Source organism: Lissotriton helveticus, chromosome 7, assembly GCF_964261635.1.
Source record: "Lissotriton helveticus chromosome 7, aLisHel1.1, whole genome shotgun sequence".
Classification (NCBI taxonomy): Eukaryota; Metazoa; Chordata; class Amphibia; order Caudata; family Salamandridae; genus Lissotriton; species Lissotriton helveticus.
Window position 1 is genome coordinate 1,248,052,543 of NC_136068.1, and position 15,098 is coordinate 1,248,067,640.

Sequence of the window (15,098 nt, forward strand, 5' to 3'; positions counted from 1 at the left end):
GGATCAGTTAAGGTGACAGCGTGTAAAGACTTCCTAAGAAGTCTCCTCACATCATTTGGGTCAACCAACACCCCCCTCTCTCTTTGCCTAGCTCCTAAAACAAAGACATTATTCTAGCTAATAAGGATGATTCTTCCACATGCAACAGAAACATGAGAAGGAACAGAATCCAACATGCACATGAAATTCAACAATTAAATCTAATCAGAGAGCTTCCAGGGAAAATGTATTTCAGGCCAACAGAATTCGGCTAACGTAAGAAAGATAGCACATAGGCATTACGAAATTGCTCCTAAAATAAACACTTTATACTGCATATTTCTAAGTAAAAAAGTTACACAAGCATATTGAATACATGAATAATTGTCAGTAGTATACTCAAATTCTGCAGTTTACTGATTTCAGCTAGTTACATCTAGTTTCTATGCTGATTTCTTCACGGTTACAGCGAAATGTCCCTAATTACACCACAATTAACATAACAATTCACATTCTAATGTCCATGTTAATGCAATGAAAGAATATGTGTGGATGTGGACTACTAGTGATTATGATACACCCCTACAAATGAAAAATTTTGCTCTACATCTGTATCCTAAAATGGTCTTAATGCGTTTCTCTACTCACACCTTCCTGATCCAGATTCAGAAATAAAGAGCAAAACCTTCACTGCCAACAGTACCGCCTGTCTTCTAGTTTCATCCAAAATACAAGTAATGCTTCATGCTAAGCACTGGCTGGAGGGGGTGACCCGTTACCTCACTTTGTGTAAGCCTCTGGGTGGATGATGCAGAATTTAAATGACTCTCCAGCAAAGCAAAGGCTCAAACAAATGGTCCAAAATCCCCTCTATGAACTGTTTGGTTAATGAAAAGTAATAGCTGGATGCAGTTTTCTTAGTAGTCTAAATGTATATTTGTATTCAGGGGAATTGATACTCTATGCAAACGTCTAGTATTCTGCAGCACTCTGTACATCAAAATGTATACTTTGGTTGAATTCATACAATTACTTGCTCAATATTTTCCTGAATGTACAATAGGTCAAACTTTAGGCTGTCCCTCATCTGATTAAATGTATTACATCTTACAGGTACAACTGATCCATTATAACCATGAATTATATACAAACGTTACAGAAGCTGCAAAAAGTCCAAATGGATTGGTGATTATTTCAATATTTTTAAAAGTAAGTATATACAGTAAGTGCCTGTGATAAAGTTTAATACATGTTGTGAAGCTGTCCAGTGTATTTTCAGTGTGTCTGCCAGTTACTCAGCTTTCACCTGACAGACATTGTCAATTGAAATGTAACAAAATATATATTGCCGTCAAACCTCTCTCGGGGTCCCCTGAGCTCACTGTTGAACTTAACAGTATGAAACCCTGAAAGGTCTTCACAGGAATCCCAATCACATCTAACCTGCAGGCAGTCATGAATATGTGTTAATCTCATGAAGGGGATTCAGGAAAATGGTGTGTGCAAACTGACAAATCTAAACCAGATGAAACTGTGCGGCATAATGTGAACAGGATTACCTGATCATTCAAACTAACAAATGACCCCGTAGCCCTTCTGGTGCTCTGCCATTTTATCGGTCGGATGCAGGCTAGTGTACTGCTTTTAGAGAAGGTTGTACTTCCCTGACCCAACCATGTGCCCATATCCTGGCTAGTCATAGCATACTGCAGTGGGAAGGCTGGGGTGATACTTTTTGTCAGAGTTGATAATTATGTTTCCACAGTGTAGCCCTGTCATTCTTACTATTTCTCAACATCCTCTGCTTTTCACAGAGGGGAAGGCCTCTGTCCATTGCCAAGAAGACTTCCTCCAAGCAACACACCCAACCTATCATGTATTTAGTCCTCTTATGTGGCAAGACCTCACATGACACCCATTCACTCTTCACAACCATTAACTCCCACGTCACATAAGTTTTTTCTTTTCTTGTGCTTTTTGAGCGCAGGTTCCCTTTTCTGACAAGTGCACATTCTTTGGTGAGCTCCATAACACTCACTGACAGCCTGCTAATTCACAAGCCTTTTAACTGCCTTCCTCATTTTACGACTGAGGCTTCTTTGGGTCTCACCTAGGCAGTGCATGCGCTGTCTTGTCGAGAGATGCTGTATACACTATAGTGGGGCAAGTTCCACCCACTTTCCGCCCATCTTTTTGATTGGCTTTAATCATAATTTCTACATTGTGATTGGCTAGTTAGTCCCGCCTTCTGATGCCTATGTCGTCATTTTGCTCCTTCCCAGGCTATCAGCCCCTTTACTCGAACACTATTTGCTGCCCTGTGTCCCCCCGACCCCTCCCGCAGTTCACAGATTTTTTGTCCCCCTTTAACCCCACCACTCCTGTTCATGCCTTCTTACACACGGAAACTCCCATTTGTAATGCAATACGTCTCACGTAAATACGAGTCGTATTGCATTCAAATGCTTGTTTTTTACAGTAGTCCTCTGTTCTGATGCACCGGAGCCACCGACGTCACCGATACGCACGATGTTTCAACACGCTGATAGGCTACGATTTGTTGTAGAAGTTGGAAGGAGGCGGTACTGATTGTACCTAGGTGGGCCTGATTGTACCTCGACTCCTCCCTTTCCACACTTGGCCCGTGCGCTATTGGTGAGAAACAGTGAATACAGAACTGCATTAACATACTGTGTGTTTCCATTGGACTGGTCGGGTGCAGAAGTGGGACGTTGGGAAAGGGAGGGTCTGGTGTTTGCACGCTTTTGCCCATGGGGGCTGTAGTTTACTGTAAGCTGGTACTCAACAGCAAAATCTTTCTGACGGACTACATCTCCCTGGAAGAGTGAAGTCAGCATTACCAATTTTAAACTCAGACTTCTTAACAAACTTGACGGCTGGTGAAAGTTGGTCTTCAGACATCGAGAGCAGGGTGCTGCAGGACTGCTTTGTTAGAAGCATGGCTGAAACCTGCATGGACGAGTTCAATAAGCGCTACATCTGCTCCGATCCAGACTTGCAGTGCGTCTTTTTATAAGGTGTGGAAGCCGAATGCGCACATGTGCAAGCAGGCGCGCAACACCCATTGGGCTCACCGGGCTTCAGCCCCCCCCCGTCGCCTCCTCTGCCCGGGCTAAGATGACACGCACTGAAATCATTAACTAACGCTGCGCATCGGAGCAGAGAATGTGATTTTTATTATGCATTCTGAGAGGCCCAGCAGCCCGAGCAGACAGCCAGCCTCTGAACAGTTTCCTCGAGTGAACCCCCCTGCCCTGACCTCTTGTTTTCCTTTAGAGTGGCGCAGAGGTGAAATCCTTGCCTGAAGGCAGGGATTCACCTAAGCACTTGATGGGTTATAAGCATGGGGTGTGAAGTGCACAGCAGGGAGGAAGGCATGGCCAGTGCAGGTGACGCTTTTCTTTTGTATGGGAATTTCTGCTGGCGTCATAGCCCAGGGTGTGCTGTCTGTGCACTTGTAAGGATGTGTATTCCATACAAGTGCACAGACAGCAAACCCTGGGCTAAGACACCAGCAGACATTAATTTTCAAAGGAAAAGCATTACCTGCACTGCCATCCCTTTCACCCTGCTGTCTGTGCACTTGGATAGAATTCACATCCACCGCACTGCTCACCAGATAAATGGTGAACAGGGCCATGGATCTTTCTATTTTCGCATCCAAGGGCAGCAGCGAAGAAGCAGAGGGGACCCAGGCAAGGAGAATCCAGGAGACCTATCAAATCTGAGACCTTCGAGGGGCTGGATGCCAGGACGCAGTGCTGCTGATCAGCCCGACTCCACAGTATAGTATCAGAGGAGCAGTCAGAAGTTTTTTATGTAAGTTCCAGGAACTTTAATGCATTTTTCAGCACATCATTACCTATTGGGGGTGCTAGTGGGTAACGTTAGAGTTCAGAGTGGGTGTGGGTTTTAGGGAGCCAGTGAGTAATTTTATGGTTCATGGTGGGTTACAAATTGGGGTGCCAGGGTACAATTTTAGGGTTCTGAGCGGGTATGGGTTTTGGGGTTCCAGGGGGCAATTTTAGGGTTTAGGGTGGGTATGGGTTTTGGGGTGCCAGGGGTCATTTTAGGGTTCAGCGTGGGTATGTGTTTTGGTGTGCCAGGGGTAATTTTAGGGTTCAGGGAAGGTGTGGGTTTTGGGGTGTCAGCGGGCAATTTTAGGGTTCAGGGTGGGTATGGGTTATGGGGTGCCGGGGGAATTTATGGTTCAGCATGGGTATGGGTTTTTGGGTGCCAGAGGGTAATTTTAGGGTGTGGGGTGGGTATGGGTTTTGGGGTGCCAGGGGCGGGGGGATACTTTTAGGGTTCAGGGTGGGTGTGGGTTTTGGGGTGCCATGGGATTAATTTTAGGGTTCAGCGTGGGTATGTGTTTTATAGTGCCAGGGGTAATTTTAGGGTTTAGGGCAGGTGTGGGTTTCGGGATGTTAGGGGGCTATTTTAGGGTTCAGGGTGGTTATGGGGTGCCAGAGGGGAATTTATGGTTCTGCATGGGTATGGGTTTTGGGGTGCCTGGGGTAATTTTAAGGTTCAGGGTGGGTATGGGTTTTGGAGGGCAATGAGGGAATTTATGGTTCAGCATGGGTATGGTTTCTGGGGTGCCAGGGGTAATTTAAGGTTCAGGGTGGTAATGGGTTTTGGGGTGCCAGGGGGTAATTTTAGGGTGTAGGGTGGGTATGGGTTTTTGGGTGCCGGGGGGGATAATTTTAGGGATCAGGATGGGTATGGGTTTTGGGGTGCCAGGGGGGCGGATACTTTTAGGGTTCAGGGTGGGTGTGGGTTTTGGGGTGCCCTGGGATTAATTTTAGGGTTCAGCGTGGGTATGTGTTTTATAGTGCCAGGGGTAATTTTAGGGTTTAGGGCAGGTGTGGGTTTTGGGATGTTAGGGGGCTATTTTAGGGTTCAGGGTGGTTATGGGGTGCCAGAGGGGAATTTATGGTTCTGCATGGGTATGGGTTTTGGGGTGCCTGGGGTAATTTTAAGGTTCAGGGTGGGTATGGGTTTTGGAGGGCAATGAGGGAATTTATGGTTCAGCATGGGTATGGTTTCTGGGGTGCCAGGGGTAATTTAAGGTTCAGGGTGCTAATGGGTTTTGGGGTGCCAGGGGTAATTTTAGGGTGTAGGGTGGGTATGGGTTTTGGGGTGCCGGGGGGGGGGGATAATTTTAGGGATCAGGATGGGTATGGGTTTTGGGGTGCCAGGGGGGCGGATACTTTTAGGGTTCAGGGTGGTAATGGGTTTTGGGGTGCCAGGGGGTAATTTTAGGGTGTGGGGTGGGTATGGGTCTTGGGGTGCCGGGGGGATAATTTTAGGGATCGGTATGTGTTTTGGGGTGCCAGGGGTAATTTTAGGGTTCAGGGCGGGTATGGGTTTCAGGGTGTGAGGGGGTTAATGTTAGGGTTCAGCGTGGGTATGTGTTTTGGTGTGTCAGGGGTAATTTTAAGATTCAGGGTGAGTATGGGTTTTGGGGGGCAAGGGTGTAATTTTAGGGATCACTGCGGGTATGGGTTTTGGGGTGCCAGGGGTAATTTTAGGGTTCAGGGTGGGTATGGGTTTTGGGGTGCCAGGGGTAAATTTAGGGTTCAGGGCGGGTATGGGTTTTGGGGCTCCAGGGGGGTGATTTTAGGGTTCAGGGTGGTAATGGGTTTTGGGGTGTCAAGGGGCAATTTTAGGGTTCAGGGTGGGTATGGATTATGGGGTGCCGGGGGTATTTATGGTTCAGCATGGGTATGGGTTTTGGGGGGCAAGGGGGTAATTTTAGGGTGTGGGGTGGGTATGGGTTTTGGGGTGCCAGGGGGGGATACTTTTAGGGTTCAGGGTGGGTGTGGGTTTTGGGGTGCCATGGGATTAATTTTAGGGTTCAGCGTGGGTATTGGTTTTGGGGCTCCAGGGGGGTGATTTTAGGGTTCAGGGTGGTAATGGGTTTTGGAGTGTCAGGGGGCAATTTTAGGGTTCAGGTTGGGTATGGGTTATGGGGTGCCGGGGGGAATTTATGGTTCAGCATGGGAATGGGTTTTGGGGTGCCAGGGGTAAATTTAGGGTTCAGGGCGGGTATGGGTTTTGGGGCTTCAGGGGGGTGATTGTAGGATTCAGGGTGGTAATGGGTTTTGGGGTGCCAGGGGGTAATTTTAGGGTGTGGGGTGGGTATGGGTCTTGGGGTGCCGGGGGGATAATTTTAGGGATCGGTATGGGTTTTGGGGTGCCAGGGGTAATTTTAGGGTTCAGGGCGGGTATGGGTTTTAGGGTGTGAGGGGATTAATGTTAGGGTTCAGCGTGGGTATGTGTTTTGGTGTGTCAGGGGTAATTTTAAGATTCAGGGTGAGTATGGGTTTTGGGGGGCAAGGGTGTAATTTTAGGGATCACTGCGGGTATGGGTTTTGGGGTGCCAGAGGTCAATTTAGGGTTCAGGGTGGGTATGGGTTTTGGGGTGCCAGGGGGGTGATTTTAGGGTTCAGGATGGTAATGGGTTTTGGGGTGCCAGGGGTAATTTTAGGGTGTGGGGTGGGTATGGGTCTTGGGGTGCCGGGTGGATAATTTTAGGGATCGGTATGGGTTTTGGGGTGCCAGGGGTAATTTTAGGGTTCAGGGCGGGTATGGGTTTTAGGGTGTGAGGGGGTTAATGTTAGGGTTCAGCGTGGGTATGTGTTTTGGTGTGTCAGGGGTAATTTTAAGATTCAGGGTGAGTATGGGTTTTGGGGGGCAAGGGTGTAATTTTAGGGATCACTGCGGGTATGGGTTTTGGGGTGCCAGGGGTCATTTTAGGGTTCAGGGTGGGTATGGGTTTTGGGGTGCCAGGGGTAATTTAAGGGTTCAGGGTGGGTATGGGCTTTGGGGCTCCAGGGGGGTGATTTTAGGGTTCAGGGTGGTAATGGGTTTTGGGGTGCCAGGGGGTAAATTTAGGGTGTGGGGTGAGTATGGGTTTTGGGGTGCCAGGGGGGGATAATTTTAGGGATCAGGATGGGTATGGGTTTTGGGGTGCCGGGGGTAATTTTAGAGTTCAGGGCGGGTATGGGTTTTAAGGTGTGAGGGGGCATTAACCGATCCTGATTATCTGCCATTTTAGCTCCGCCCCATTGATTAACATTAGCCACGCCCCTTCTTTTGCCATGTTAGCCCCCCCCCCGAAATGAAGACCTAGTTGCGCCCCTGTGTGCAAGCACACTGGCGGGGTAAGTGTGGAGCTACCAGTAGGTATACTTACATTACCTGTTCTGTTGTGAGGCACTCACATATAAATACGCACAGCCACATGGTTTTACTGTTGCATTTTCGTTATGTGGACATAGCTGCCAAGGGTTCAGATTGCTATGTGTGACATTTTTTCAATTTCAGTGTAATTATGAGTGCCATTTCCATAACAATGAATGACGCTTTCTCTTGAGCAAAATCAAGCAATGAAGATGAGGGAACACAAATATCAGAAATTGGCTATGCAACCAGTAAAACTAGTAATCATTGGGAAAATCATTATTTTCATTTTTCACTGATAGATGCTTTCAGGTATGTTTCCTTATACAGCAAAGGTTTATTAGGAGAGCAACGGGGTGACTGTGTAAGGCAACACAGCAACCTAGAGCTTGAGCCTGTGAAGGAAATAAGAGCAGCTACTTATAGCATCTGATCCTGGAGCCTGGACCCCTATAGGTGTGACTGGACAGCAACAGCATCCATTGTTGGGAATGAACGGTGCTGATGTGGAGACCATGCAATCTGTGCGCAGCAACAAGTGCACCGTCGGTTAGTGGGGAGGTGATGCTGCAGTGCGTGGTCCTGTGACATTTTCCTGTGCTTGTGAGAGATACTTCCAAGATTCATGCACGACTCTCTGGCCCAGGTTTACTTTATTAGCGCTGGCACATGCCCAAAAGGGAGTGGGGGTTCAATCAGCTGTGCGGATGATCACGCTTCAAATTCAAAATAAGTTTTGCGCAAGAAGTTAATAAAACTGAAATCTCAATAGTTCATAAAAGTGGGCGTAAAAGGGCGATAGTGCAAAACCGTAGGAAACCACACAAAGTCAGATCAGTGTGACGCAAAGCAGTACGCCATAGCTTCGTGTGATTGCCCAGAAGGAAATGAAAACAAGTGCAAACGGTGGACAGGCAGGGGGGAGGGTGGACTGATTTTCCTGCTCGTAATTTGAAAATGTATTTTCCATGAGTGGCGCAGTGTTCGCCTACACCAAACAAAAGTATTTCTCAGCGCTAACAAACATAGAGGGCAGAAAGTGAGTTCTGTTGTGTTTACTCACTGTCATCCGCAAGACCCGGGATTTTGCCTGAAAGCCAGAGCGCGTCCTCATCTGCAGCATTAAGCAGCACCTAGAGTCGCGGGTAAATCACACAGTGCGCCACTCTGCCTGACCCAGGTGCCCTATAGAAATCCAGACATGCCGCTTTAAACGCCAATCAGACACCATCACGGTCATATAACGGGTGGCTCCTTGCCAGAAAACACCAGGCAAGTCACCACCCCCGGATCCACTAAACGTAGTCACTGCCGGGTTTTCGTGGCATTTTTTAACACCACAAAGAGGATCTCAATGAGATGAGGGTGTATTGGGCCCACAGCACCAAAAAGTAAACACCTCTGTGTTGACTGGTGTTGTGGTACATGAAATATTTTATTAAAATGGTGTGCTGCAGTGTAATTTTTAATAGGAACTACTCCACTAAACTCATCAATATGGCGAGACCGATTGGCATTGGCAATGCTTGTTTTAATATTGCATGGATTTCTACAATGGAAATATCATCTATTGAACCATAAATATTTCCAATCATTTTATTCTGTTGTAATTGAATTTATATAACTTCAAGAACCTGAGGTACTCAGAGCCAATAACCTTGCAATGGTTTTTCATTGTGCACCGGGTGTACAGTAGTTCATTTGGTGAAATATAAAAATTGAAAAATAGGTGTCAAGGAAACCTATGTATTTCTGAAATAGGAACACGATATGGAGCTTAGAAGCCATGGTTATTTGTGCATCTCTGACTTTGTTGGTACCCATATTAGCATGTGAATTAAAGGGTAATATTCAAAATGACTTCTTTTTTACACACTATCTTACACTTGGAAGGCAGAAATGCATCGAAAGACAAATAGTAATAACATTTGTTCTACTATTCTAAGTTCTCCTAAGTCCCACACAAGTGAGGTATCATTTTACTCGAGAGACTGAGGGGAACGCTGCGTGGTAGAAAATATGTGCTGGTACTGTGATCCCAGACAGATATGTGAGGAAAATGTGATTTTTTTTAAGCTAAATATGAGGTTTGCAGGGGAGTCTGGGTAAAAAAACAATGGGTAATCCATGCAAGCTACATCTCATTGGACTCCCCCGGGATCTAGTTGTCAGAAATGTCTTGGTTTTGGTAGGTTTCCCTAGATTGCCGGCTAGCCCAGGAACAAAAACGCAGGTGCCCCCCCTTGCAAAACTAGGTTGTTTTGTGATAGATAATTCTGATGTCTCCAAAATATGTTTTAGGCCCTTCCCTGTCGCTGGTACTTGGCCACATTGACAAACCATTTTTATCTGGAGACCTGGCGGAATGCTGGGTAGATGGAAATTTTTTCCGGCCCCGGGATTCCACAACTTTCCTACACAGAACTGGAAGGAAAACTTTATTTTATTTTAGCTAAAATAGAGGTGTGCAGAGGATTCTCTGTAAAAAAAATTGGGGTACTTCTATTCAAAACACACCTCCCGGGACTCCCCAGAATGTGTACTTTTCATAAATGTCTGGGTTTGGTAGGTCTCTCTAGATGGCCACTGAGCCTGTGACCAAAAATGGAGGTGCCCCCTCTTGCAAAAACAGTTTGTTTTGTCATAGATATTTCTAAAAACTAGACACCCAGAGGAGTCTAGGGATGTTTAACTTGTGTGGATCATCCAACAATTTCTTACCCAGAATCCCTTGCAAGTCTCAAATTTAGCTAAAAAGTCACATTATCCTCACATTTCTGTGTAGAAAATTTGTTGGATCACTGCGCTGGCACAAATTTCTCACGATAAAAATGATCTAATTTTTTGCTGTTGTTGACATTCATACTGTTTGTGTTCCATGTAGTACATCTGCTCTTTAGCTATAATTCTTTACTGATTGTGCTATGCATGCAAGTAGTTTCCATATTGTTTATCCCCTTTCTGGCCAGTCTTTCACCTCTTTGTCACATCAATACCTCACAATGATGTACCATTATTTGGGACAAAAGTGAAAATGTTGATGCATTTCCTTGAGATATAAAGTTTGTGTCTGAATATTATGGCAGCCATAACAGGTAAAACTTCCCTTTTAAATATTATGAAGTACCAGTATGTTAGCCTTGTAGTCCATATGACAGACAACATGGTATTGAAAAGTGAGACAGATAGAAAATTAATATTACCATATCCCTACAGTAATAAGGCCCTCAAATCTGTTTTCACTGTGACAGGCCCAGCTGTCCTATTTAGAAAATCAGAGTACACATTGCAGTACTAATACTGGGTCTATAATGGTACCAGCTATGAGAATAATTAATTATTGTTATTGAAAATCCAACTGTATAGTAAAATCAGATTTTACTAAATAATAAACAATAGTAGCTTTTAAGTAACTGGGGGCTAATTTACATTCACACTGTGCTCAGCTCTGGAAGAGGTGTGAAATTCCTCCTACCTGGGCCAGAGATGACTCCTCTGAGCTCAATAGAATATGTAGGGTTGGGGTGTGATCATTCTGTTGACACCCTAGTGTCACATCCTGTCTGACAGGTCTGGTGAGCTTTGAAAGGAAGAAAACAGGACAATTTTTGTGTATCCCCGTCTGGTTGCTAAAGAACCCTGTTTATTCCTACCAGACTTCTGTCTCTGTATTTGCTGTGGTTACAGTGCCTGCTTCAAACGTAATTTTAGTGATAGATGTGGGTGGACGCTAGTGATTACCATAGTGGACTTCCATACATACCCACAACACTCAGAGCCTGGGATTTAATGTGGGAAATGATTTTTACCATCTTGACAATGCCCCTAGACAAGGCATTTTGGGCCTTTTTGCAGTAGGGCAAACAAGAACTGCTCAAGAAGTAGGTAGGGCTATTCTTGGTAAGTTTTACCCCATTGGTTAGGGAATGCCTAGGAGTCATCTTTACCTGCTAGTTAGTGTCAAGCATAAATGGGGCACCCCATCAGAACAGTTTTTGGATTTGTAGAAGAACAGAAGTGGACTGGACCTTCTGTCGTGACCTGAGGGGAGTGCTAAAGGACTGGACCGGCTCCTTCTTATATGCAGGACAAAGACGAGGCCTCCAAGGTTAAGCTGGCTGACCTGAATGCCTACAGGTACATAACAAACTTCAAGAGGTATTTTCCTAAATATGTGGCTGACCAGTGGCAACTGGATTTGGATTGGACTTTGCTGTTGACCTTGGCCTGATACCAGTTGTGGCCCAGTCATATTGGCAAAGGAGCCACGTCCCCTCATCTTTTTCCTGAGAAGAAGAGTGTCTGTCAGGCTGAGCAAAGGTCAGCCTCACAGACACTCTTCTTGTTCAGGTCCGGCAGCCAAGAGCTAGACATGCGCTAACGGCACAGGCTCAGGGATGCCTGAGCTTGAACTTTGCCATGCTGAGGATTTCGCAGCCCTGTGGGCATGACCTCCTCAGTCTAGAAAAAGCCCCTCAAGTCCCTGATTGCCTCAGACCTTCTGTTTTAAGCCTGAAGTTCCCAGGGATGTGTGTCAATCAGTGACTCTTCGTCACAAAGTGGGTTAGGGTCAGCAGTCTCACTGACCCCATCCCTTTCTGTGACGAGTGAGGGACTGCTGCCTCCCCTTATTGGCTTACATGAGGCCAGCCAATGAGGGAAGGCAGCAGTCTCAACCCTTCCGGAACCTTCAAAGCTTTTGTGCTGATCTTTGCACCTCCCAAAAAACAGCAGAGTGCCTTTTTGCTTTGAGACTTAAAAGGTTTTTCTTTACCAAAAACTGAAAAGCTCCAGAGGTTTAGCAGCACCAATTTGCTTCCTGGGTCTAACCTTCAATTCCACAGTAGTGGCTACAGTTTTAGCTTTAACCCATGTGAAAAGGATTTTCAACTCAAAAAAAGTAACAAAATCCCTTTTTAGGTTGAGCCTAGACATCGCTTTCGCTGTCGCGTAGTGACATGTTGTATGTGGTTTGTGGAGTTCAACGCCTCCCATCGTTTGCCTTTGCTTTTCATTTGTCTATGTCAGTGTCCTTTTAAAATCTTTGCTGGCTAGGGATCAGTCCTGCCTCTTTGTCCCTTTTTTCCTATTCCCTTCCTCCCACAGAGTAGAGACATAGGGGCCGATTATGATGGCGGACGGACTTCAGTCCGTCCGCCACCATAGAGTAGGAGGGACCGTCCGCAGGGGCAGCGGCGGTCCCTCCATACAGATTAGGATGTGACCGCCAGGGTGGCGGTCACATCCTCTATTTTTAACATTGCGGCGGGTGGAGCTTCAAGCTGCACCCGCCGCAATGTTAAAAATGCATGCACAGCATTTGCGCGCACAAAGCGGCAGGCACCGCGCGGTGCCTGCCGCTTTGTGCACGCAAATGCAGGGGGGTACCATAGGTACCCCCCATGTGCACCCCCCACCACCCCTTCACCCAGGGGGCCCGCAACGGGCCCCCGAAGTGAAGGTCCATATGCTTTTCCACGGCGGAAAAGCCGCCGTGGAAAAGCATACTTTTTACTCCATCCTACAGCTTATCCGCCGCGGTTGTAAGTCAACCGCGGCGGAAAAGCGGCGGACTGAAACCAGGACCCACCAGCCATCCTAATTTGGCGGTGGGTCTTTGGTGGGTCCGCAGAGGATTTTCCGCATCCTCCAGGCCGGCGGTGGCTTCCGCCAGCCCGGAGGATGCGGAAAATCCTCCATCATAATGAGCCCCTAAGTACTATATCGTTATGCCAAGGTGTTGTGTCATTTTCCGCTGGCTATGAGTCTTTTGTGATTGGAGACATCACAAAAGTTAGGCAAAACATCTGCATTACAAAGCAATCAAGTAATGTAATTGCGGTATTGGACAATTTTGGTTGATGCAGATACACCAAGAGCTGACAATTGAGGCCTTCAATATAAAGCCTCCTGTCTATCAGGCCAGCAGTTGTCTGTCAAACATAAAAATATTTGGAGTACATGGCAGTCACTTTTAGTTTAGGAGTTGATGCGTTAAATGTGCCTCTTGACAATAACCTTGATCCATGTAACAAGAATGCTTGGGATGAAGGTGGCTCCAGACTAGTAACTGGTGGTACGAGATGTTACCTCTAATGAGCATTATATTGACCATGACTTGGAGGCAGATAAAAGTGATACAAATTGCTGTAAAGTGTAGAATTGGAATTCCCTTTTCACAGCGAAACATACAATGTTTGAACATTTTAAACTACGTCTTTGGGTAATAGTCTATATTTGAAGGATATCTTTCCAGTACAGACCCTATGCTAGACATCACACAGACTTTTGTACTATGGTTTGTACGTGACTCTGAGCAGCATGTTTGTGTTATGATTGAATAAATCTGCTCCTGCAGTTTTTAAATGTGTAATTATTTTGTGTATGAAAATGCAATAATAAAGCTTGTCATAAAGAAAATGCTATTTTATTTTGTACATTTTACACAAATTTTTGTGAACGCATATTTACACTATAAAATGTAAACAGTGTAATGTTTCTTATACAGTTATATAAAAAAATATTTTAGAGCTATCAGAATGTTCTCAGATCAGAACAAAATCAGAGCTAGAAAAACTGCAGGTAGTTCACTATTTTCTCAATATCAAAAGAGAATGGATCAGTTGACCTGAGTAACCAGGGTTTGCAACATTTGTGTAAGAGAACTGAAGAAAGCCCTCTTGACCTCTCTCTTTTTTCGTTGATCACTACTGCAATAACCAATATTTTATGTGATCCCTATATTCTTGGGAAAGACACCTGGCCCCACAGGGTCAATATTCAAGCACCAAAACAAATTGATGGAAAAGAGAAGTGTCTATTGCTTGGCCATCCTTTTGTTAATCTTGTGGTAGGGAGACACACGTATACAACATTTTGCACTCACCTATCTAGAATTGTAATAAAGGTCTAACAGTTTAACAAAGGGAGAAAATAAATGTCGACATGAGTAACATAACCTCACCCAAACTAGAGAAGCCAGTAACTAGGAGACTGTACAACCAGTGAACAGCAGTACTCTTGAATGCATCCCAGTGCAAGAAATGTAACGCACAAATTATTCATACTACACAAGGTAGGTGAGGGTTCATCCCATATGTGCACATAAATGTAAGGTGAACTCATAAATGGTTTGACTATTAACTGCATGAGTTTTGTACTTCCTGTATGACAGCCTTTTCATGAAAATAATACAACAGTCCTCTAATGCCTTTCACTCACTCTTTAGTGCATTAGCTACCTCTGTTGTACATATCCTGCATGTGGATGCAGGTCAGAACCATGCATGCCATTACCACACATGACTTGACAATGCGGTCTTAACCTCAAATGCAACTTTTACAATGCATATGCCGTTACCACACATGCCTTTAGAACGAAAATGTAAGTATTTCACAGCTAAATATAAAGCCTTTGAATATATATATATATATTTATATAAAGTGAATTCAAATGTAGAATGTCATGCGCTCTCAGGCAAAAAGACAGCAGGGGATCCAAAATAGAATGAAAGCAGTTTAATACACAACGCGTTTCACCAAAACAGGCTTGTTCACGTGTACCTGCACACAGGAACACCAACTTTTAAATAAAGTTTGCATGCTTCAACCCAAATGGTAGACATGAAAGTCGGACTAACAGAAAATGCATGGCAGACATCTTTGAATGGTTTACAGTGCATGACAGTAACCTGCGCAGAGTGTAAAATAAATGTAAAACACAAATGGTTACTTGTATTAGTTGAATGTCAGACGTGGGCTGCCCAAATTTCATCATGTTGCCTGAGTGCCTTCTCATAATACCAAATGAATAACCGATATTATCAACGTCTGGGTGAAGTCACTGGCAAAGGCTGACATGACACAACTATAGTTCGAAGCCCCTGAAGCAGGTCTGTCATAGGTCGCCCG

General features: G+C 45.2%; 1 protein-coding gene across 1 annotated transcript in view; it reads left to right on the forward strand.

Moving 5' to 3' along the window:
- Nucleotides 1–15,098, forward strand: part of CA10 (carbonic anhydrase 10 (inactive)) — a 964,183-nt gene that overhangs the window by 751,774 nt on the left and 197,311 nt on the right. Inside the window, exon 5 of the mRNA XM_078650807.1 lies at nucleotides 1,093–1,188. Within this exon, the coding sequence (XP_078506933.1) occupies nucleotides 1,093–1,188 (96 nt within the window). The remainder of the gene's footprint in view (nucleotides 1–1,092; nucleotides 1,189–15,098) is intronic.